The 23,775-nt window shown below is 41.3% G+C and overlaps 2 protein-coding genes across 4 annotated transcripts in view; one reads left to right on the forward strand and one right to left on the reverse strand.

Annotated features, from left to right (window-relative positions):
• The window catches only part of SLC25A12 (solute carrier family 25 member 12), a 671,031-nt gene that overhangs the window by 496,833 nt on the left and 150,423 nt on the right, over window positions 1-23,775 (forward strand). The gene's annotated exons all lie outside the window — the stretch shown is intronic.
• HAT1 (histone acetyltransferase 1) overlaps window positions 1-23,775 on the reverse strand; it is a 68,518-nt gene that overhangs the window by 39,865 nt on the left and 4,878 nt on the right. For all 3 annotated transcript variants that reach the window (XM_050751351.1, XM_050751350.1, XM_050751352.1), the window contains exon 3: window positions 2,708-2,783. In XM_050751351.1, coding sequence (XP_050607308.1) covers window positions 2,708-2,783 — 76 coding nt within the window. The remainder of the gene's footprint in view (window positions 1-2,707; window positions 2,784-23,775) is intronic.

Consider the following 23,775-nt stretch of genomic DNA (forward strand, 5'->3'; position numbering starts at 1 on the left):
GCCGGGCGCGGTGGCTCAAGCCTGTAATCCAAGCACTTTGGGAGGCCTAGACGGGTGGATCACGAGGTCAGGAGATCGACACCATCCTGGCTAACACGGTGAAACCCCGTCTCTACTAAAAAAAAAAATGCAAAAAACTACCCGGGTGAGGTGGTGGGCGCCTGTAGTCTCAGCTACTCAGGAGGCTGAGGCCGGAGAATGGCGTGAACCCGGGAGGCGGAGCTTGCAGTGAGCTGAGATCGGGCCACTGCACTCCAGCCTGGGCGACAGAGTGAGACTCCGTCTCAAAAAAACAAAAAATAAATAAATAAATAAATAAATAAATAAATAAAGGGAAGAAGAAGAGCTCTTTCTTATAGTAGCACGCCCAACTAATAAATGAAAAAAGTATGGAAGAGTTACAAAATCACCATTTTACAATCATCATAGTAAATGATTCAAGCAAGAATCATTAATGGATGCTAAAACTTCTGGGTGAAAGCTTGATGGAAAACAGGATTATTTTCAGTCTCACAGTATCTCCCTACAAACTACTTATAAATTACAAAGGAAAAAAACATTAACTTTATAGTGGAAAAACCTGGCAGCCACCTGTAAACTAGGTGACCCAAGTTAACTTAACCAACAAGGGACAAAGTGATATCACGGACTTCCTGATTTGATACACTGAGGACACAATACCATTTCTGTAATGGCACAGCAAAAATATGCATTATCTGAGTTTAATCACAAATAAACCAATCAAATTAATCCAATATAACAGTTCTACAAAATTAGCCTATACCCTACAAAAATGTCTGTTAGGAAAAAACAAATGCTGAGGATCTGTTTCAGATTAAAGAAGAATGAAGAAATATGACAACGAAATACAGTATGATTCTGTATTGGATCCAGGATTGGAGAAAATTGCTATAAAAGAATTACCAGAAATCAACTGACAAAATCTGAAACATGGACTGTATATTAGAAGATAGTACTGTATCAGGCCAGGCATGGTAGGTAGCTCATGCCTGTAATCCCAGCACTTTGGGAGGCCAAGGTGGGTGATCACTTGAGGTCAGGAGATTGAGACCAACCTGACCAAGATGGTGAAACCTTGTCTCTACTAAAAATACAAAAGTTAGCTGGATGTGGTGGCGGGCGTCCGTAAGCTCAGCTACTTGGGAGGCTGAGGCAAGAGAATCATCTGAACCCAGGAAGCGGAGGTTGCAGTGAGTTGAGATAGCACCACTGCACTCCAGCCTGGGCAACAATGCGAGACTCTATATCAACGTTAAATTTCCTGAACTTTTACAACTCTTCCATGATTATTAACTTTACTTTTAGGAAATACATACTGAAGAGAAATGAGGGGTAAAGGATCAGGATATATCTGCAACCTACTCTCAAATGATTCAACAAGAAGAAGAAGAAGAGACAATGATTAAAGCAAATGTAGCTAAATGGCAACTGGTGAATCCAGGTAAAAAAATATACAGAGATCACTGTACTATTCTTGCAACTTTCTGCAAATGTGAAATGTTTTCAAAATTTTTTAAAAAGTAACTATTTCAATGATGTAATCAAAGTATAGGAAATTAAAGAGCAGTGTTAAATATACTGGGACATATCTTTATTTTGTTTTTGTTTTTTTTGATACAGTCTCGCTCTGTCGCACAGGCTGGAGTGCAGTGGCGAGATCTCGGCTCACTGCAATCTCTGCCTCCCGGGTTAAAGTGTTTCTCTTGCCTCAGCCTCCCGAGTAGCCGGGACTACAGGCGTGTGCCACCATTCCTGGCTAATTTTAGTATTTTTAATAGAGACGGGGTTTCACCATGTTAGCCAGGCTGGTCTGGAACTCCTGACCTCAGGCAATCTGCCCAACTTGGCCTCCCACAGTGTTGGGATTACAGGCATGAGCCACTGCACCCGGCCTGGGACATATCTTTAAAGTTCCTTCTAAAAAATAAACTTCAGGGCAGGTACAGTGGTTCATGCCTGTAGTCCCAGCTCTTTGGGAGGTGCAAGTGGGAGGATCACTTGAGTCCAGGAGTTCAAGACCAGCCTGGGCAATACAGGAAGACCCAATCTCTACAAAAAAAAGAAAAAAGAAAAAACCAGGCATGGTGGTGTGTGCCTGTAGTCCCAGCTACTCAGAGGCTCAGGTGGGAGGACTGCTTATGCCCAGGAGGTTCACACTACTGCACTCCAGCCTGCATGACAGAGTGAGACCCTATCTCGAAAATAAATAAATAAATAATAAATAAACAAACTTCTCTCAACTGCTTATTTAATCACAGAACAACAACTTAAGCTTTCTATTACAGCTTTAGGGGAATACATGCTACTAGAAGTAATTTAGCAAAATGGTAGGCAGAAAAAAGTAGTAGTTATGATTATGGGCTCTGGAGTCAGATTGCCTAAAGTCTACACTCCAGCCATTTGTATGTTCATAAACAATTATCCAATTCCATCAATATACAAAGTAGCAAATAATAATACCATTATTAATACTGTTGTGAGAATTAAATAATGCATTTATAGCACTAAATGGTAGGTATTAAAATGACCGGTGTCTCAATGTAAAAAAAACACCGTTATAACATATATTTTAAGATAAACCACATAAAAAATAAGAGCAAAGAAAATAAAACTTGATTTCCTCAAAGAAAAAGAATGAAATTTTTTTTCCATACTAATTTGGCAAACATTTTACTAAGTTACTTACTCATCCCCAAAGAGTTGATGGGTATACTCAGGAAAGAAAGTTCTAATGTCATTTTCAAGATCTTCAGGAAAACGAACTGTTTAAAGGGACAAAAAATAGAGATATTAAAGATATTAAAGATATTGAAGGTGACAGGTATTTCTATTTCATGAATTTCAGTATAACTAGGATACAGCCAACATTTTTCTTACTCAAAGTGTCACTTCTCCATTATGTGATTTATTTACACTGTATTCTCAAGAGACTAATGAACAATGAAAATTAAAATATTACTTTGAGTGCTTACTTATTCTAAGAATTAGAAGGCGAGGTATGACAGAGGCACGTGATTTATTTTTATTTTTCCATATGTTTATGCACAATGCAAAGAGTAAAGGAAAAACAAAAAGACACTTTGAGATAAGAAAAGTTACAGCAAATGAAAACAGGATGCTGTAAGAAACATTCTGATAATAACAATAACCTGAGTTTGATGAAGTCATTCTTTTTGACTACTAGATGACATTTATGTTGTTCTCATGTTTGTTTTTTGCTATTAAAAAGTAATACTGCAATGACATCTTTATATACATCCTGCTGTACTTTTATAAGTATACACAGGGGAAATTCCTGGCAGTAAAAAACTAGGGGGAGAGTACCAAAATATTTGTATAAATATTGCTATATAAATATTGCTAAAGTGGCCAGGTGCAGTGGCTCATGCCTGTAATCCCAGCACTTTGGGAGGCCAAGGCAGGCGGATCACCTGAGGTCAGGAGTTCACACCCAGCCTGGCTGACATGGTGAAACCGTCTCTACTAAAAATACAAAAATTAGGCTAGGCACAGTGGCTCATGCCTGTAATCCCAACACATTGGGAGGCCGAGATGGGCAGATTACCTGAGGTTAGGAGTTCAATACCAGCCTGGCCAACATGGTGAAACCCCATCTCTACTAAAAATACAAAAATTAGCCAGGCATGGTGGCACACACCTGTAATCCCAGCTACTTGGGAGGTTGAGGCAGAAGAATTGCTTGACCCCAGGAGGCGGAGGTTGCAGTGAGCTGAGATCCTGCCACTGCACTCCAGCCTGGCCAACAGAGTGAGACCTTCTCTCTCTCTTAAAAAAAAAAAAAAAAATTGGCTGGCTGTGGTGGCGCATGCCTGTAGACCCAGCTACTTGGGGGGCTGAGGCAGGAGAATCACTTAAATCCAGGAGGTAGAGATTGCAGTGAGCCGAGATCATGCCGCTGCACTCCAGCCTGGGTGACAGAGACTGTCTCAAAAAAAAAAAAAAAAAAAAAAAATTATATATATAGCTAAAGTGCCCTATAAAAATATTGTAACAGTTTATATACCCACAAGCAGTTTATATACCCATAGTTTGTAAACTCCTTTGTTCCCTACATCCTTGAAAGCACTCTGCTGTACTCAAGGATACTCTGTACCCTCAACTTTAATTTCTATCAATCTAAGATGGAATGGGTATCCTTTTGTTATTTTTATTTGTATTTGTTGTGAGTACTGAAATACGGGACATTTTCCTGATAAAATTTATCTCATGAAGAAAATTTTATTCATTAAAAAATTCTTTTTTTTTTTTTTTGAGACGGAGTCTCACTCTGTCACCCAGGCTGGAGTCAGCTCACTGCAAGCTCTGCCTCCCGGGTTCATGCTATTCTCCTGCCTCAGCCTCCCGAGTAGCTGGGACCACAGGCGCCCGCCACCACGCCCAGCTAGTTTTTTGTATTTTTTAGTAGAGACGGAGTTTCACCGTGTTAGCCAGGATGGTCTCCATCTCCTGACCTCGTGATCTGCCCACCTCGGCCTCCCAAAGTGCTGGGATTACAGGCTTGAGCCACCGCGCCAGGCCGAACAATTCTTAAGCAATTGAAGAATGAAAAGATAAATTGCAGGGCTGGGCGCAGTGGCTCACACCTGTAATCCCAGCACTTTGGGAGGCTGAGGCAGGCAGACCACTTGAGGTCAGGAGTTCAAGACCAGCCTAACCAACATGGTGAAACCCTGTCTCTACTAAAATATAAAAATTAGCCAGGCATGGTGGTGGGTCCCTATAATCCCAACTACTCTGGAGGCTGAAGCATGAGAATCGCTTGAGCCTGGGAGGAGGAGGTTGCATTGAGCTGAGATTGCACCACTGCACTCCAGCCTGGGCGACCAAGAGAGACTCTGTCTCGGGGGGTTGGGGGGGGGGAAGATAAATTGTAGATGAAAAATTTCTAACACTGTCCTCACAGACCAGGTCATTCCCTGCATGCCAAAGTATCACCAGCAGATTACTAATTTACAGAAGAAAAGGTATATTTTCACTGTAGAGATCTGGTAGTCACCTGCTTTCCAAATGATCTAACTTAGCATCATTCATTGTGGGACAGAACATTATGTGCCTCCTGATTCAATGCAATATGAAGTACAGTCATCCCTCAGTATACTCAAGAGACTGGCTCCAGGACCCCTGACTCTACCCAAATCCATGATACTCAAGTCCTGTAGTTCTGTCTGGTGTCCCAAACACTGTATTTTCTATCTGCATTTGATAGAAAAAAAAATCCGTGTGTAAGTGGACCCACACAATTCAAAGCAGTGTTGTTCAAGGACCAACTGTATGCTGCATCACCCATGAAGTTTTCTCACCAAAATTTTTTATTTTAAATCTAATCAAGCTTTTTACCTTCCAATTTGCCGGAAATACAGAGGATAGAGGAGGAAGTTAAACTAACATCAAAAGGAAATATACAAATCCAGAATGTAGATTTATCTAATAGTTCTGTGCAATGACTTTACTCTCCCAAATAAATTAATATCATGTAGGGGAAAAGTTGCATGTGGACGGAAAGGGACTTCTCTGCATTAAAAGAGATTATTTAAGAAACATTATGACCAAATGCAGTACATAATCCCTTACTGGATCCTTGTTTAAGTAATTTTTTTATTTTTATTTTTTTTTGAGACAGGGTCTCCTTGTCACCCAGGCTGGAGTGCAGTGGCACAATCACAGCTCCCTGCAACCTTGAACTCCTGGGCTCAAAAGATCTTCCAGCCTCAGCCTTTCACATAGCTGAGACTACAAGCGCAAACCACCATGAACAACTAATTTTTTAAAGTTTTTATAGAGATGGGGGTCTTACTTTGTTGCCCAGGCTCGTATCCAATTTCTGGGCTCAAGCCATCCTCCCACTTCAGCCTCCCAAAGTGCTGGAATTATAGGTGTGAGCCACTATGCCTGGCCTAATTTTTTAAAAAGCTATTAAAGTGTTTTGATGGCAACCAGGGAAACCAGAAATTACACAGTATTGAAAAAAATTACCATTAATTTTCTTAAGTGTGATAACAGTATTATGGGTATATACATATGAATGTCCATATATTAGGAGATACACTATAGGAAAGTGTCGTGATATTTAGATACCTCCTGTCAAATAATTCAGCAAAAATACACACATACTAAAGCAAATATGGCAAAATGTTAACTGTTGAATCAAGGTGTTAAATATACATGAGTATTGTTTTATTCTCTCAATTGTTCTGTGTTTAAAATTTTTCATAACAAAATTTAAAGAAAAAAAAGAGGTCTAGGCAAATGCAGCCAAATGTTAAGATTTGAAAAAGCAGAGTGATGGGATCACAGACATTGCTTAGTTTCCTTTTTTTTTTTGAGACAGATTCTCTCTCTGTCGCCCAAGCGGGGGAGTGCAATGGCATGATCTTGGCTTACTGCAACCTCCTCCACCTCCCGGGTTCAAGCGATTTTCTTGCCTCAGCCTCCCGAGTAGCTGGGATTACAGGCACCCACCACCCAAAAATTAGTGCCCAGCTAATTTTTGCATTTTTAGTAGAGATGGGGTTTCGCCATGTTGGCCAGGCTGGTTTCAAACTCCTGAGGTGATCCGCCCGCCTCAGCCTCCCAAAGTGCTGCGATTACAGGCAAAGTCACCATGCCCAGCCAGCACTGTATTTTTTTTATGCCTGTAATCGTTAAAAAAAAATAGTCAAGTATGTCCAGACTCATTAACCTAAAAATTCACAACTACTATATCTCTAGTGTTTGAAAATGTTTGGAAATATCTAGAAATTCTGAAAAATTAATTTTCAAATATAATATGTATATTACATGACATTTTGGTAGTGATGGGTAAAAAGACATAAAGAAAAGAACAAGTAATGAGTAAGAAAAGTTATCTTAAGCCTACTTATGATAATTATTTCTAAAATTCAGATTGGCCTTCTTCTGATGCCCGTCATCCAAATTAGTGAGTTTTAATATTTTAATATTTAATAATAAAAAATTAGGTCCACAGAAGACAGGAACTAAAAGTTGGTATTTAGCGGATTTAAGGTTCAATCAGTGTGACATATATATATGTTACTTGAGAACATGTATATAATGTGAACTTTCTCTAGGATATCAGAAACATTAAATATTTTCAAGTCTTTATAAGGCAGTTATGGCAGCACAGCAAACAAGCAACCCAAATGTCACAGGTGAATGATTAAATAAATTACAGTAAATACATGAAATGGCTTACATAATTATTAAACATGTTATCATGACAAACAGAAAAATGTTCACAATGCAAAGTGAACAGAACATGATATGGTAACCTCGATTTTATAAAAGAGAAACAATAGAAATGAATATATAATAAAAAATACTAGAAGAAAATAACCCAAATTATAATACAGAAGTAGGTATTTTGAGTGATGAATTATGGATAATTTTTATTTCATAAACTTCTATGTACTTTCCAAATTTTCTGCAAAATATGTATTACCCCGATACCCAGAAAAAATAAACAGTATAAAAAACTGAAACAATTCAAAATAAGTACTAAAAACCTATGTCACAGCTGGGCACAGTGGCTCACGCCTGTAATCCCAGCACTTTGGGAGGCTGAGGCAGGTGGATCACCTGAGGTCAGGAGTTCGAGACCAGCCTGGCCAACATGGTGAAGCCCCGTTTCTATTAAAATTACAAAACTTAGCTGGGTGTGGTGGTGTGCACCTGTAATCCCAGCTACTCGGGAGGCTGAACTAGGAGAATCGCTTGAACCCAGGAGGCAGAGGTTGTAGTGAGCCAAGATCAGGCCACTGCACTCCAGCCTGGGCGACAGAGCAAGACTCCATCTCAAAAAACAAAAACAAAAACAAATCTATGTCACTCACGCTTTTGTAGAAAAATGGAAGCTTGGTCTAGAATACTAAATGGCACCTTATTGCTCTATAGGAGGGGTCCCCAAACCCCATATATCGGTTTGTGGCCTGTTAAGAACCAGGCTGAACAGCAGGAAATGAGTAGTGGGTAACCTAGAAAAGCTTCATCTGTACTTAGTTGTTCCCCACTGCTTGCACTACTGCCTGAGTGCCACCTCCTATCAGATCAGCAGTGGCATTAGATTCTCATAGGAGCAAAAACCCTATTGAGAACTGCACATACAAGGGATCTAGGTTGAATGCTCCTTATGAGAATCTAATGCCCGATGATCTGAGGTGGAGCTGAGGCAGTGATACCAGCACTAGGGAGGGGATGCAAATACAGATTAATGTTAGCAGAGAGGTTTGACTGCATAGAGACCATAATAAATCAATTGCTTGCAGACTCATATGAAAACCCTATCAGCCCAGCCTGGCCAACAAGGAGAAACCCCGTCACTACTAAAAATACAAAACTTAGCCGGCCGTGGTGGCGCACACCTGTCATCACAGCTACTCCGGAGGCTGAGGCAGAAGAATCACTTGAACCCAGGAGGTGGAGGTTGGAGTGAGCCAAGATCGCGCCACTGCACTCCAGCCGGGGCAACACAGCGAGACTCCGTCTCAAAAACAAAAACAAAAACAAAAACAACAAAAAAACCCACCAACCATATCAGTGAGTAGTGAGTGGCTAGTGACAATTAAGCTGCATCTGGTGGCAGGCTTTATAGTGGCAAGTGAATTCATGTAGTTCCATTGTACAGCTGCATCTAGTGGCAGGCTTTAAGTCAGAATCCAACATTTATTTTAGTCCCCATGTTGCCAACCCATTATTTTATTTGCCACTTCCATCTGTGACTCTTTCTCACACTGTACACTTGTCTCAGTCAAAGTTTTGGTTAAGTCTTTTTGCTAACCCTAGCCAAAATGAGTAAAAAACAAATGTCACTGGAGAGCTTCTCTGAAAAAGGAGAAAGACCCAATGATGAGACAGCAGAAGACTCTAAGACTGCCAACAAAAATAAAGCTGCATGTAAAATACCAAGAGTCCTACTTAAATTATGGGTTCACTGTGACAGGTGATTCACATTCTCCAAGCTCTCTTTGTATAGTACATGGTGACCAGCTATCCAACAAAGCCACGAAACCTTCAAAACTGCTTAGTTACATGGAGACCAAGCACCCTGCATTAAAAGACAAGCCTTTGGAGTTCTCAAAAGAAAAAAACATGAACATGAAGAATAGAAGCAATTTACTGAAGGCCACCACTTTGTCAAATGTGTCTGCACTGAGAGCATCATTCTCAATGGCTAACCACATTGCTAAAACTAAGAAGCCCTTTACTACTGGTGAAGAGTTGATCCTGCCTGCTGCTAAGGACATTTGTCATGAACTTTTAGGAGAGGCTCCAGTTCAAAAGGTGGCACATGTTCCTCCTTAGGCTCATACCATAACTAGAAGAATTGATGAAATAGCAGGGGATGCTGAGGCACAATTGTTAGAGAGGGGTGAGTCACCGTGGTGTACAACCCAGGCTGACGAGTCTACCAATGTGGACAACACGGCAACAACGCTTGTTTTTGTGCAATATATTTCAGGAGGATGTGCATGAGGATACGTTATGTATACTTCTCTTGCCAACCAATACCACACTGCAGAACTATTCAAGTCTTTGAATGATTACGTATCAGGAAAACTGAATTGGTCATTTTGTGTTGGTATATGCATGGACGAAGCGGCTGCCATGACTGAACAGCTTTCTGGTTTCATTATTCAGGTCAAAGAGGTCACCTTGACCGGACGCAGTGGCTCATGCCTGTGATCCCAGCACTTTGGGAGGCTGAGGTGTGAGGATCGCTTGAGTCCAAGAGTTTGAGACCAGCCTGGGCAACACAGTGATACCCTTTCCTCTACAAATAATAAAAAATTAGCTGGGTGTGGTGGCATGTGCCTGTAGTCCCGGGCAGAACTGCTTGAGCTCAGAAAGTTGAGGCCACAGTGAGCCATAACTGTGCCACAGCACACAGCTTGTGCAATAAAATGAGACTCTGTCTTAAAAAAAAAAAAAAAAAGAGGCCGGGCGCAGTGGCTCAAGCCTGTAATCCCAGCACTTTGGGAGGCCGAGACGGGCGGATCACGAGGTCAGGAGATCGAGACCATCCTGGCTAACACGGTGAAACCCCGTCTCTACTAAAAAATACAAAAAACTAGCCGGGCGAGGTGGCGGGCGCCTGTAGTCCCAGCTACTCGGGAGGCTGAGGCAGGAGAATGGCGTAAACCCGGGAGGCAGAGCTTGCAGTGAGCCGAGATCCGGCCACTGCACTCCAGCCTGGGCGACAGAGCGAGACTCCGTCTCAAAAAAAAAAAAAAAAAAAAAAAAAAAAAAAGAAAAAGAAGTCGCTTCCAAATGTGAATCTATGCACTATTTCATCCATTGAGTAATGCTGGCTAGCTAAAAAATGTCACCTGAACTTAACATTTTGCAGAATGTAATTAAAATTATAAACCACATTAAAGTATATGCCCTTACCTCACACCTGTTCACACCACTCTGTGAGGAGATGGGCACAGAGCACAGAGCACACATATTTTCTCTTATACACAGAAGTGAGATAGCTTTCTAAAGGTAGATCACTGGCTAAAGTTTTTGAGTTACAACAGCCGCTCCAGAGATTTCTTTTAGAAAAACAGTCACCACGGGCAGCACATTTCAGTGACATAGAATGGGTCACAAAACTTGCTTATTTTTGTGACATATTCAACCTGCTTAACAAACTTGATCTATCACTTCAAGGGAGAACAACAATTGTGTTCAAGTTGGCAGATAAAGTGACTGCATTCAAAGCCAAAGTGGAAGTATGAGGGTGACAAGTGAACACTGGGATTGTTGACATGTTTCAAACATTAGCAGAGATTTTGAAAGGCCCTGGCTCACAGGGTCCTCTTACTCCCAGCTGGTGCACAATCACCTATCTCAGCTTTCAAAAGAGTTTGAGCATTATTTCCCAACCACAAAAGAACCCTGAACTGAGAAGGAATGGATCCGTGACCCATTTTTGAATAAGTCAAGTGAATCGACTTTGTCCGTGCTGGAACAGGGTCAACTGCTTGAGACTGCAAATGAAGGTGGCCTTAAAAGTGCGTTTGAAGCCGGGTGTGGTGGCTCACATCTGTAATCCCAGCACTCTAGAAGGCCGAGGCAGGCGAACTGCTTGAGCCCAGTGGTTCAAGACCAGCCTGAGCAACATGGCGAAACCCCGTCTCTACTAAAATTATAAAATTTAGTGGGGTTTGGTGGTATGCGCCTGTAGTCCCAGCTACTTGGGAGGCTGAGGCATGAGAATCGCTTGAATCCAGGAAGTGGAGGTTGCAGTGAGCTGAGATCGTGCCACTGCAATCCAGTGTGGACAACAGAGTGAGACCTGTCTCAAAAAAAAAAAAAGTATTCAGACAACTTCAAATCTCCTTATGTTCTGAATTAAAATCAAGGCAGAACATCCTGAGATTGCCACAAAAGTACTGAAAAGCCTGCTTCCATTTCCAACATCTTATCTTCGTGAGGTAGGGTTTTCTGCAATGACAGCAACCAAAACGAGATTACAGAGTAGACTGGACATAAGCAAAACACTTCAGGTGTCACTGTATCCATCACCCCCAGATGGGACTGTCTAGTTGCAGGAAAACAAGCTCAGGGTTTCCACTGATTCCACACTGAGGTGTATAATAATTTCATTATAATTACAATGTAATAATAGAAAAAGTGCACAATGAATGTAATGCACTTGAATCATCCCAAAACCATTACCCCTAAGCACCCCCTCCCTGGTCTGAAGAAAAATTGTCTTCCACTAAACTGGTCCCTGGTGCCAAAAAAGTTGGGGACTGCTGCTATATAGAACATAGGGCCTGCAATGATTCTTCCTTTTGAATATATTTACTGTTGCTTCTTTCTTTCTTTTGTAGAGACAGAGTCTTGCTATGTTGCCCAGTCTGGTTTTGAACTCCTCCATCCTCAAGCAATCTTCCTGCCTTGGCCTCTCGAAGTGCTGGGATTTTAAGTGTGAGCCACCGTGCCTGCCCTGCCCTATTGCTTCTACTCTTAGATATGGTTCCTTTAAAGAGAGAGAATCAGTAGACAGATAGATAGATGGGGTCTTGCTCCCTTGCCCAGGCTGGAGGGCAGTGTGCAATCAAAGCTAACTGCAGCCTTGATCTCCTGTGCTTAAGCCTCCCAAGTAGCTGAGACAATAAGTGTGTGCCACACACTTGGCTAATTGTTTAATTTTTTTAAGAGACAAAGTCTCGCTATGTTGCTTAGGCTGGCCTCAAACTCCTGGCCTCAAGCGATCCTCCTCCTTCAGCCACCCTTTTTCCTACAGCTCAGTTACTATAATTATCCATCATGCTACTGCTATTTCAGAGTTACTAATGACTTTATTGTACAATTAGTGATGTTTTGCTTTTCTTCACTCTCGTTGAACTCCATAACAGTGGATGTTATTAAACTCTTTTTCTACCTGAAATATTATTATTCCTTTCTGACTTATATACTATCCTGATTTACTTCCTTGTTCTTCTGACTTAACCTGGTTTATTTAGCTTCCACTTCCTTAGATAATAGGCATTTTCCAAGACTTGGCCCTTGGTCTGCCCTTCTTTCAGTGTGTTTCTTTAAGAGTTCATCTTTTTTCCTGGCTTCAACTACCAGCAGCAACAGTACCACCAGAGCCAGCTTTCTCCTCCAATCTTTGTGTCTCTGTCAGTGGCACCACCTTTTACAGGCATGAACCACCATGTATGGCGATAAGTTCATATACTTTCTAGTTCTCAGAATCACTTCAGTAGTTTCTGGAGAGGCAAGATGTATGGAAGAAGATATAGTCTACATGTCTTATTAACCAAAAGTAAAATTAAGAAATCACCAAGGCACATTATTTTAATCAATTTTTAAAGCTTGTTTAATAAACACATAAGAGTTCAAGACCAGCTTCAGCAACAGGGCAAAACTCCATCTCTACAAAAAATATAAAAATTTGCTGGGCGTGGTGGCACACACCTGTAGTCCCAGCTACTTGGGAGGCTGAGGTGGAAGGATCACTTGAGCCTGGGAGACAGAGTTTGCAATGAGCCGAGATCACGCCATTGCACTCCAGTCTGGGCAACAGAGCCAGACCCTATCTCAAATAAATAAATAAATACTTAGGTATTTAACACATTTAATATATATGATCTATCAACAGGTGCTCATAATGCAGACATAAATGGATTCTGGCCCCCACAGGGCATAGTATCTAATTGTATTCTGGACTATATCTAAGTTTATTCATAATCCTGTGTTCTTTAAATAACTGAAATCTTAGCGTACTGCCCGATACATCCTTTCCTAGCCATGCTGAATTGAAAAACAAGCTTAATTATATAATTTTAAAACATAAGGGTGGCCCCAGTGTGCTGGCAACATTCCCATCAGCACAATCAATCTGCAAGATGAGGTATCTCAACATTAAATATTCCTTGGAGATGCCATAATTAATCCCATCACACTCTTTATTCCCATTAACAGCAGCCCAATTCTTAAAAATTCCCTTATCACTGGGATTCTCATCCCTATACAGTAGTATAAAACTACTCATCTAATTTCCCACCCCTTCCCAACTCATTGTGACCACTGTGAAACTCAGAAGTCAGTTACCACCAAAATTCTCCATAACCCCAACCTCTTTATCAAATGCTCTCCTATCCTGTGCTAACAGTTCTTTGGCACACATGGGTCTCCCCTAAGGATGCTCCTCTCTTACAGACCTCTCAGGTAGTGGTTGTTTTCTCTATCTTCATACTGCTAGAACAAGGTATCCTCCTTGCTCATTGCTGGTTTCAGACTAATGTCTCTCTCCCCACACCCTAAGAACAAACTGCTTTGAAGCTCATGCTCCATCTCTCTCCCTCATTCTTTGAATAATTTAGCTCCAGGCTCACTGCTGCACTTTCCAACACTACAACTGCCTTAAATCTTGGTAACTTCAAAATTAATGAAAATCAATCTTCCAATCCAGCCTTGGAACTCCTTGATTCCTCCCCAAGAATTTTGTCTTTACTGTACCTTAGCCACTTATTCTCATGTTGTGCCCTAGCCTTTATTTATCATTGTTTACAATTACACCCCCTTAATCTCTATTTCAAACATTGTACTATCTTACCATCACCATTTATCTTCCTACCTCACTCCCTATACCCCCAATTCTTTTGTTTTTGTTTTTTGAGACAGGGTCTGGCTGTGTCACCCAGGCTGGAGTGTGGTGGCACAGTCAGTCACAGCTCACTGCAACCTCAACCTCCTGGGCTCAGGTGATCCTCCTGCCTCAGCCTCCTGAGTAGCTGGGACCACAAGCATGCACCACCACTCCCGGCTAATATTTTATTTTTTGTAGAAATGGGGTCTCCCTATGTTGCCCAAGCTGGTCTCAAACTCCTGGGCTAAAGTGATTCTCCTGTCTCCTCCGGCCCATGCCTGTAATCCCAGCACTTTGGGGGGCTGAGGCAGGTGGATCACGAGGTCAGAAGTTCGAGACCAGCCTGGCCAACATGGTGAAACCCCATCTCTACTGAAGATAAAAAAATTAGCTAGGCGTGGTGGCACATGCCTGTAATCCCAGCTACTTGGGAGGCTGAGGCAGGAGAATCGCTTGAAGCTCGGAGGCTGAGGTTGCTGTGAGCTAAGATTGTGCCATTGCATTCCAGCCTGGACAACAAGAGCGAAACTCCGTCTCAAAAAAAAAAAGAAAGAAAAAATTCATTTTAAGTCTTGGTGGGGGTTTAAGAATTGTTAGAATTGGGATATGGTCAGGTGTGGTAGTTCATGCTTGTAATGCCAGCACTTTGGGAGGCCGAGATGGGTGGATCACTTGAGGTCAGGAGTTTGAGACCAACCTGGCCAACATGGCGAAACCCTGCCTCTACTAAAAATACAAAAATTAACCGGGCGTGGTGGTGGGTGCCTGTAATCCCAAATACTTGGAAGGCTGAGGCAGGAGAATCGCTTGAACTCCGGAGGCGGAGGTTGCAGTGAGCCGAGATCGTGCCATTGCACTCCAGCCTGGATGACAAGACCAAAATTCCGTCTCAAAAAAAAAAACAAAACCTACTCTAGTCGAATTTGACTATATGTCTATTCTTTGTGGCACACTTTCATCTGGACATGACTGACCTCACTTTATATTCATGAGAACTTGAAGTGGGCCCTTAGTGCTACCTGACAATTGTAACAGTTCTCAAGTCTACTCACTCCTCCCACTCACCTAGATGACTATTTCCTCAAACCTCCAATGCCTTCTTCTATAAGCACATTCTGCACAGATGACCTTGCTTCCTATCTCACTTAGGAAACAGAAGCATTCAGAAAGAAACTGCACAAAATGCTTCCTCTACACTGTCTAGCTTACTGCAGCAATTCCTGTATACTCTCCTTCATCTTGTTATGGTAGAAATTCTCCATGCTCCTATCTAAGGCTAATCCTTCTATTGATTAATAAAATACTTCCCGGCCGGGCGCGGTGGCTCCAGCCTGTAATCCCAGCACTTTGGGAGGCCGAGACGGGCGGATCACGAGGTCAGGAGATCGAAACCATCCTGGCTAACACGGTGAAACCCCGTCTCTATTAAGAAATACAAAAAACTAGCCGGGCGAGGTGGCGGGCGCCTGTAGTCCCAGCTACTCGGGAGGCTGAGGCCGGAGAATGGCGTGAACCCGGGAGGCGGAGCTTGCAGTGAGCTGAGATCCGGCCACTGCACTCCAGCCTGGGCGACAGAGCCAGACTCCGTCTCAAAAAAAAAATAAAATAAAATAAAAAATAAAATAAAATAAAATAAAATACTTCCCCCTCTTACATTGTCAAGGATATTACTCAACAAATATTCCCCTTCTCTGATACTCCCAGAAATACTCCTATATAATCTCCCTCTTCTCTGATAGATCATTGGCATCAGCATATAAACATGCTTTTATTTCTCACAGGTTTAAAACATTCTCATTTCTATATTAATATCTAACAAAGTAGACTTAAATATAAAGCAAGATGGGTTAAAGAGGGGACAGAGATAAAGATGAAACATTTTATAATGAGTAAGGTCATTTCATCAAGAAGACATAGGAAGTCTAAATCTGTATGTACCTAATATCAGAGCTGCAAATACATCAAGCAAAAATTAATGACTGAAGACACAGACAATCCACAATTCCAGCTGGAGATTTCAACAGTTCTCTCAATTGTCATAATTGCTAGAAAGACAGTAAAAATATAAAAGACTTTAATACTATTATGTCAATTTACACTTATAGAACACTACATAAAACTGCAGAATATAAATTATTTTTCAGTGCACCTAGAACACTGACCAAACAGATCCTATATGATGAGCTATAAAACAAGGCTCAATGAATTTAAAAGGACTGAAATAAGACTATATTGTCTGACCTTGACAGAATTAATTCAGAAATCAGTGACACTAAGACAGCTAGAAAAGTCCCAAATATTTGGAAATTAAGCAACACTCTTCTATATAACTCATGGGTCAAAAAAGAAGTCACAAGGGAAATTAAAAATATTTTGAATTGATCTATAATAAAAATAGAACATAACAGAATTGGTGGGATGCAACTCTATCAATATTTAGCAGTAAATTTTTTTTTCTTTTTTTTTGAGATGGAGTCTTGCTTTGTCACCCAGGCTGGAGTGCAGTGACGCAATCTTAGCTCACTGCAACTAGAGGTAAATTTATTAACATTAATGCTAGTATTAGAAAAGGAAAGTTTAAAGTTTATATAGACATCTACTTTAAAAAGAAAGATCTTAAAAAGAGCAAATTAGACTAGGTAAGGTGGCTCATGCCTACAATCCTAACACTTTGGGAGCCCAAGGCAGGAGGATCACTTGAGCCTAGGAGTTTGAGACCACCCTGAGCAACATAGTGAGACTCCATCTCTACAAAAAAAAAAAAAAATATATATATATATATATAGCGGAGTGTGGTGGTGTACACCTGTAGTCCCAGCTACTTGGAAGGCTGAGGTGAGAGGGTCACTTGAGCCAGGAGGTTGAGGCTACAGTGAGCCATGATCACACCACTGCACTCTAGCCTGGGCAACAGAGCAAAACCTTGTCTCAAAAGGAGGGAAAAAAAATTAACCCAAAGTCAGAAGAATGAAAGATTAAGAAAACAGATAAATAACAGACAAAGGCAATTGCTGAAAAGATCACTAAGACTGATAAACTTGTAGGGAGACATTAAAAGAGATAAAGAATTACCGATATCCCCAAGAAGGGATTATAGATTCTAGAGTCACTTATTTTATTTTATTTTGTTTTTTGAGACAGCGTCTGGCTATGTCACCCAGACTGGAGTGCAGTGGGGTGATCCTAGCTCACTATAACCTCCACTCCACCTCTCTGGCTCAAGTGATCCTCTCACCTCAGCCTCCCAAGTAGCTGGGACTACAGGTGCACACAACCATGCTTGGCTAATTTTAAAATTTTATTTTATCGACAAGGTCTCATTATATTGCCCAGGCTGGCCTTGAACTTTTGGGCTCAAGCAATCCTTCTGCCTTGGCCTCCCAAAGATCTGGGATTACATGTCTGAGCCACTGCACCTGGCTCTACAGTCATTTAGATGGTAACAGGGCAATACTGTAAACGACTTTCTGCCAAGAAAGTTAGATAAAATAGAGAAATGCTTTCAAAGACAAAAATTACCAAAACTGACATAAGAAACAGGAAATCAGAATAGTATTAAATCTATTTATTGGATTTATAGTTAAAAATCTTCAAAAAAAAGGCACATAAAACTTCACTGGTGAATACTACTGAACGTTTAAAGGAATAATGCAGTCTTATACAAATTCTTCCAGAAGACAGAGAAGAAACAGTTCCTAACTCATTTTATGAGGCCAGGAAACCTTGATACCAAAATCAAACAAAGATGTATGAAAAAAGAAATCATCACCTGTCATGAACAAGGGAGTCTTAACAAAACATCGCCAAGTCAAATCCAGCAAGGCAGAAAAAGGATAATATACTGGCATGCAAGGCTAATTTAACACTTAAAATCTCATCAATGTAATTCACATTATCAGAATTAAAGGAGAAAAATCTTATGATTATCTTGATAAAGAAAAAGCATTAGAATGTAACACTTTCATAATAAAAACTCTCACCAAACTAGGAATAGAAGGAAACTTCCTCAACCTGATAAAGGGCACATATGAAAAACCTATAGCTAACATCATAGTGAATGGTGAAAGGCTCAAAATTTTCCTACTTAAATTGGGAATAAGGCAAGGATGTCTGTTCTATCACTTCCATTTGACATTACAATAGAGGTTCTGGCCAGTGCAATAAATATGGCAAGAAAATGAAACATAGGTGGCTCTCCATATATGCAGGTTCCACATCCACTGATTCAACCAATTATGGATTAACATGAGATTGGTTGAAACCTCAAATACAGAATCTGCAGATACAAAGAGCTGACTGTACTATATGGCTATATTTTTCCCCCCTGAGACAAAGTCTTGCTTTGTCACCCAGGTTGGAGTGCAGTGGCACAATCTCAGCTCATTGCAACCTCCACCTCCTGGGCTCCAGAGATTCTCCTGCCTCAGCTTCCCAAGTAGCTGGGATTACAGATGTGTGCCATCATGCCCAGCTAATTTTTGTATTTTCAGTAGAGGCAGGGTTTCACCATGTTGACCAGGCTTGTCTTCTCGAACTCCTGACCTCGTGATCCACCTGCCTCAGCCTCCCAAAGTGCTGGTATTACAGGCATGAGCCACCGCGCCCAGCTATATGGCTATCTATCTATCAAGACAGGTTCTCACTCTGTCACTCACACTGGAGAGCAGTGGCACAATCACAGCTCACTGCAGCCTGGAACTCTCGGGCTCAGGCAGATCCTCCCACCTCAACCTTCTGAGTAGCTGGACTACAGACACACACCACCATGCCTGGCTAATACTTGTATTTTTTGTAGAGATGGGGTTCTGCCATGTTGCTCAGGCTGGTCTCAAACTCCTGGGCTCAAGCAATCTACCTGCCTCAACCTCCCAAAGTGCTAGATTTCAGATGTGATCCACCATGCCCAGCCACACTATGGCATTTTGTATAATGGACCAGAGCATCGGCAGATTTTGGTATCCACAGGGGATCCTGGAACCAAATCCCTGAAGATACCAATGGACAACTGTATAAGACAAAGAAAAACTGTAATTTTCTTCATTAACAGGTAATGTGTGTGTGCAGGAAATCTGAAATAATCTACACTTAAAAAAAATACTACAGCTGGGTGTGGTGGCTTATACCTGCAACCCTAGCACTTTGGGAAGCTGAGGCAAGAGGACTGCTTGAGCCCAGGAGTTCAAGACCAGCATGGGCAACATAGTGAGGCCCCGTCTCTAGGAAAAAAATTTAAAAAAAAAAAAAATTGCCAGGCATGGTGGCATGCACCTGTAGTCCCAGCTACTCAGGAGGCTGAGGTGGATCGCTTCAGCCTGCGAAGTCAAGGCTATGGTGAGCCACAATCATGCCACTGTACTCCAGGCTTGGTAATGGAGTGAGACACTCTCTCAGAAAAAGCCCAGAATAAAAAACACTATAATAAGTGAATTCAGCAAGGTTGCAGGATACAAAACAATTACACAAACTGTGCCATTATGTGTGCATGTATATGCACATGCACACACATAAAACAAGCAATTGGAAGAGAAAATTTTGAAAGTATATCATTTTTAGGTCAGGCACAGTGGCTCACATCTGTAATAGTACTTTGGGAGGCCGAGGTGGGCAGATCATTCGAATCCAGAGTTCAAGACCAGTCTGGGTAACATGGCGAAACCCTGTCTCTACAAATAAATACAAAAGTTAGCCAGGCATGGTGGTGTATGCCAAGTTTTAGCTACTCAGGAAGCTGTGGTAAGAGGATCACTTGGGCCCGGAGGCAGAGGTTGCAGTGAGTGGAGATCGTTCTACTGCGCTTCATTCTGGGTGGCAAAGTGAGAACATGTCACACACAAAAAATTAAAAAGTATACCATTTTTAAGAGCATCAACAATCAAAAGATGTAGATTTACTCAGATAAATGTAACAAAATACACGCAAGACTGAAAACCCGAAACATTTCTAGAATACAGAAATATGTCATGTTCATATACTGGAAGGCTCAATGTTATTAAGATAGCAATTCTCCCCACTAAAAAAATTCATTTTTAGATTCAATGTAACCTTAACTAAGTCAGAACTTTTTAAATAGAAATTAACCACCTGATTCCAAAATGTATACAGAAATAAGGTCAAGAATAATCAAAACAATCTTGAAAAAATAAAGATGTGGGACTCACACTACCAGGACTCACTAGAAAGTTACACTAATCCAGACAGTACGATATTGGCAGAAAAACAGACAATGGATGAGAAAAGTCCAGATGCAGATCCACACGTGGAAGTTCAATTTATTTTTGTTAAAGCACCAAGGCATTCACACAAATTATACTGAAACAAGTGGATATCCACATGGAAAAACAAACCTTAATCCCCGCCCTCATATTGAACATGAAAAATAACATGAGATGAATCATGGACATAATTTTAATAAGCTAAAACTAAAAACCTTCCAGAAGAAAACATTAAGAGAGCTTCATTATCTCCTTGGGGTAGACAAAGATATTAGGTATGAACCAGAAAACACTAATAGAAATTTTTAAAATTAATAAACTGGACATGATTAAAACTAAAAACTTCTGGTTATCAAAAAAAAGTTTAGAATATGAACAGGCAAGCCACAAACTGAGAGAAAAATGTGCACAAAACATGTAATCTGCATAAAGGACTCATCCAGAATATGTAGGTAAATACAACTAATAACAAAAAGACAAATAACCTAATTTTTTTTTTTTTTTTTTTTTTGATGGAGTCTCACTCTGTCGCCCAGGCTGGAGTGCAGCGGAGTGATCTTGGCTCATGCAAGTTCTGCCTCCCGGGTTCATGCCATTCTCCTGCCTCAGCCTCCCAAGTAGCTGGGACTACAGGCATCCGCCACCACGCCCAGCTAATTTTTTGTATTTTTAGTAGAGACGGGGTTTCACTGTGTCAGCCAGGATAGTCTTGATCTGACCTCGTGATCCGCCTGCCTCGGCCTCACAATGTGCTGGGATTACAGGTGTGTAATCCTGCGCCCGGCCCCCAAGTAACCTAATTTTAAAATGGGCAAAAGATGTGAATACATGAGTCCAAAAGGAGAGAGTCAATAACCACATTAAAAAAAAAAAATCCTTAATAGCATTAGTTATCAGGGAAAGGTAAATTAAAATCTATTTAAACTTTACAACCACTATGAAGTACTACTAACAAAGAAATACTACTACATACCCAGAAGAATGCCTAAAACTTAAAAAACTGACAACATCAAATGTTGGTGAGAATATGTAATAACCAAAATTCTAATACACAGTTGATGTGAGTATAAAAGTACTTGGAAGTCAGTATGGCAAGTATCCCCTAAAGTTAAACATACAAATACCCTACTGACCCAGCAAATCCACAGCTAGGAATTTATCCAAAATAAAATCATATGTCCACAAAAAAACTCATACAGTAACAGCCAAAAACTAGAAACAACCCAAATATCTATTAGCTGGTGAATAATGATGTATCCAACAACAGAACAGTATTCAGCAATAAAAAGGAGTGAACTGCCGGGCACGGTGGCTCACGCCTGTAATCCCAGCACTTTGGGAGGTCGAGGCAGGCGATCATGAGGTCAGGAGTTTGAGACCAGCCTGGCCAACATAGTGAAACCCCGTCTCTACTAAAAATACAAAAGAATTAGCCAGGCATGGTGGCGGGCGCCTGTAATCCCAGCTACTCCAGAGGCTGAGGCAGGAGAATCGCTTGAACCCAGAAGGTAGAGATTATAGTGAGCCGCAATCATGCCACTGTACTCTCAGGCAACAGCGTAAGACTCCGTCTCAAAAAAAAAAAAAAAAAAAAATTGGGGAATGAACTACTGGTACAGACAACATATGATGTACCTCATAAAAATTATGCTTAATGAAACAAGCCAGTCACAAAGCCAGTATATATGGTATAATTCCATTTATATAAAGTGCTAGAACATGGAAAGCTAATTTTGGACCAAGAAATGAGACTGTAGTCACCTTGCAGGTGGCAGGGACAGAATGGTAAGGAACAAAGTTCTATCTCCTAAGCCTGCTCTCATTAATGTTAGAGCAATACTAACAGCAATGAGTTCATCTAGCACCTAGATCTTGGCTTCAGCACCCAGATCTTGGCTTTTAAATACCATTTCCTGTGGATGGGTGTGATGGCTCATGCCTGTAATCCCAGCACTTTGGGAGGCCAAGGTGGGCAGATCACCTGAGGTCAGGAGTTCGGGACCAGTCTGGCCAACATGCTGAAACCCTGTCTCTACTAAAAATACAAAAATCAGCTGGGTGTGGTGGCAGGCACCTGTAATCCCAGCTACTTGGGAGGCGGAGGCACGAGAACCAGTTAAACCCAGGAGGCAGAGGTTTCAGTGAGCCAAGACTGCATCACTGCACTCCAGCCTGGGTGACAAGAGTGAGACGCCATCTCAAAATAAAAAACCATTTCCGGGCTGGGCGCGGTGGCTCACGTCTGTAATCCCTGCACTTTGGGAGGCCGAGGCGGGTGGATCATGAAGTCAGAAGATCGAGACCATCCTGGCTAACACAGTGAAATTCCGTCTCTATTGAAAATACAAAAAATTAGTCGGGCGCGGTGGTGGGCACCTGTAGTCCCAGCTACTTGGGAGGCTGAGGCAGGAGAATGGCGTGAACCCAGGAGGCGGAGCTTGCAGTGAGCCGAGATCGCGCCACTGCACTCCAGCCTGGGCTACAAAGCGAGACTCCATCTCAAAAAAAACAAAAACAAAAACAAAAACAAAACCATTTCTTGACTGGGTGCAGTGGCTCACGCCTGTAATTCCAGCACTCTGGGAGACCGATGCAGGCGGATCACTTGGTCAGTTTGAGACAACCAACATGGCGAAACCTCATCTCTACTAAAAACACAAAAAAATTACCTGGGCCTGGTAAGCACATGCCTATAATCCCAGCTACTAGAGAGGCTAAGGCACAAGAATTACTTGAATCCGGGAGGCAGAGGTTACAGTGAGCCAAGATCGCACCACTGCACTCCACCTCGGCGACTGAGTGAGACTCTCTCTCTAAAATAAAATAAAATGACATTTCCTACTAAAAGAAACTAGGGATCCTTGGAGAAATGGCTGATTCCAAGGCTGGGACAGAGATAACAGATGACAGGATGTTCCAAGGTAATCAAGGTATCAAAGAATGAAGTAATCACAAAATGAGGGGATATGTAAAAAATACAGAGATCCCAGCAACCACGTCGTCACTCTGCTCAGCCCTTATCAAGTATTTTCTATATGTCAAGGAGTTTAAACACTTTACTGGCATTTAACTCCATATTTAATCTTTGTAACTACTGTGAAGTACTATTAACAATGAGGAAATTCAGGCATAGAAAGTAATGCAACCAGGAAACATGAGCATATATTATTTTTCACTTGTTCTAAGTGTAAAATTTTAGCAAATTTAGAGCTGTGCCACAATCTAACTTTCAAACATTTCCATCATTCCCAAAAGAAACGTCAGGCCCATTTGTAGTTACTCTGTGCTCCTACCTCTAGCCCCAGGCAACCACTACTTTCTGTCTCTATGGATTTGTCTTTTCTGAACATTTCATACAAACAGAATTACTTAATATATAGTGTTTTTGTTTAGTTTCTTTCACTTAGCACAATCTTTTTAAGGTTCATTGCAATA

The sequence above is a fragment of the Macaca thibetana genome, chromosome 12 (assembly GCF_024542745.1).
Source record: "Macaca thibetana thibetana isolate TM-01 chromosome 12, ASM2454274v1, whole genome shotgun sequence".
Classification (NCBI taxonomy): domain Eukaryota; kingdom Metazoa; phylum Chordata; class Mammalia; order Primates; family Cercopithecidae; genus Macaca; species Macaca thibetana.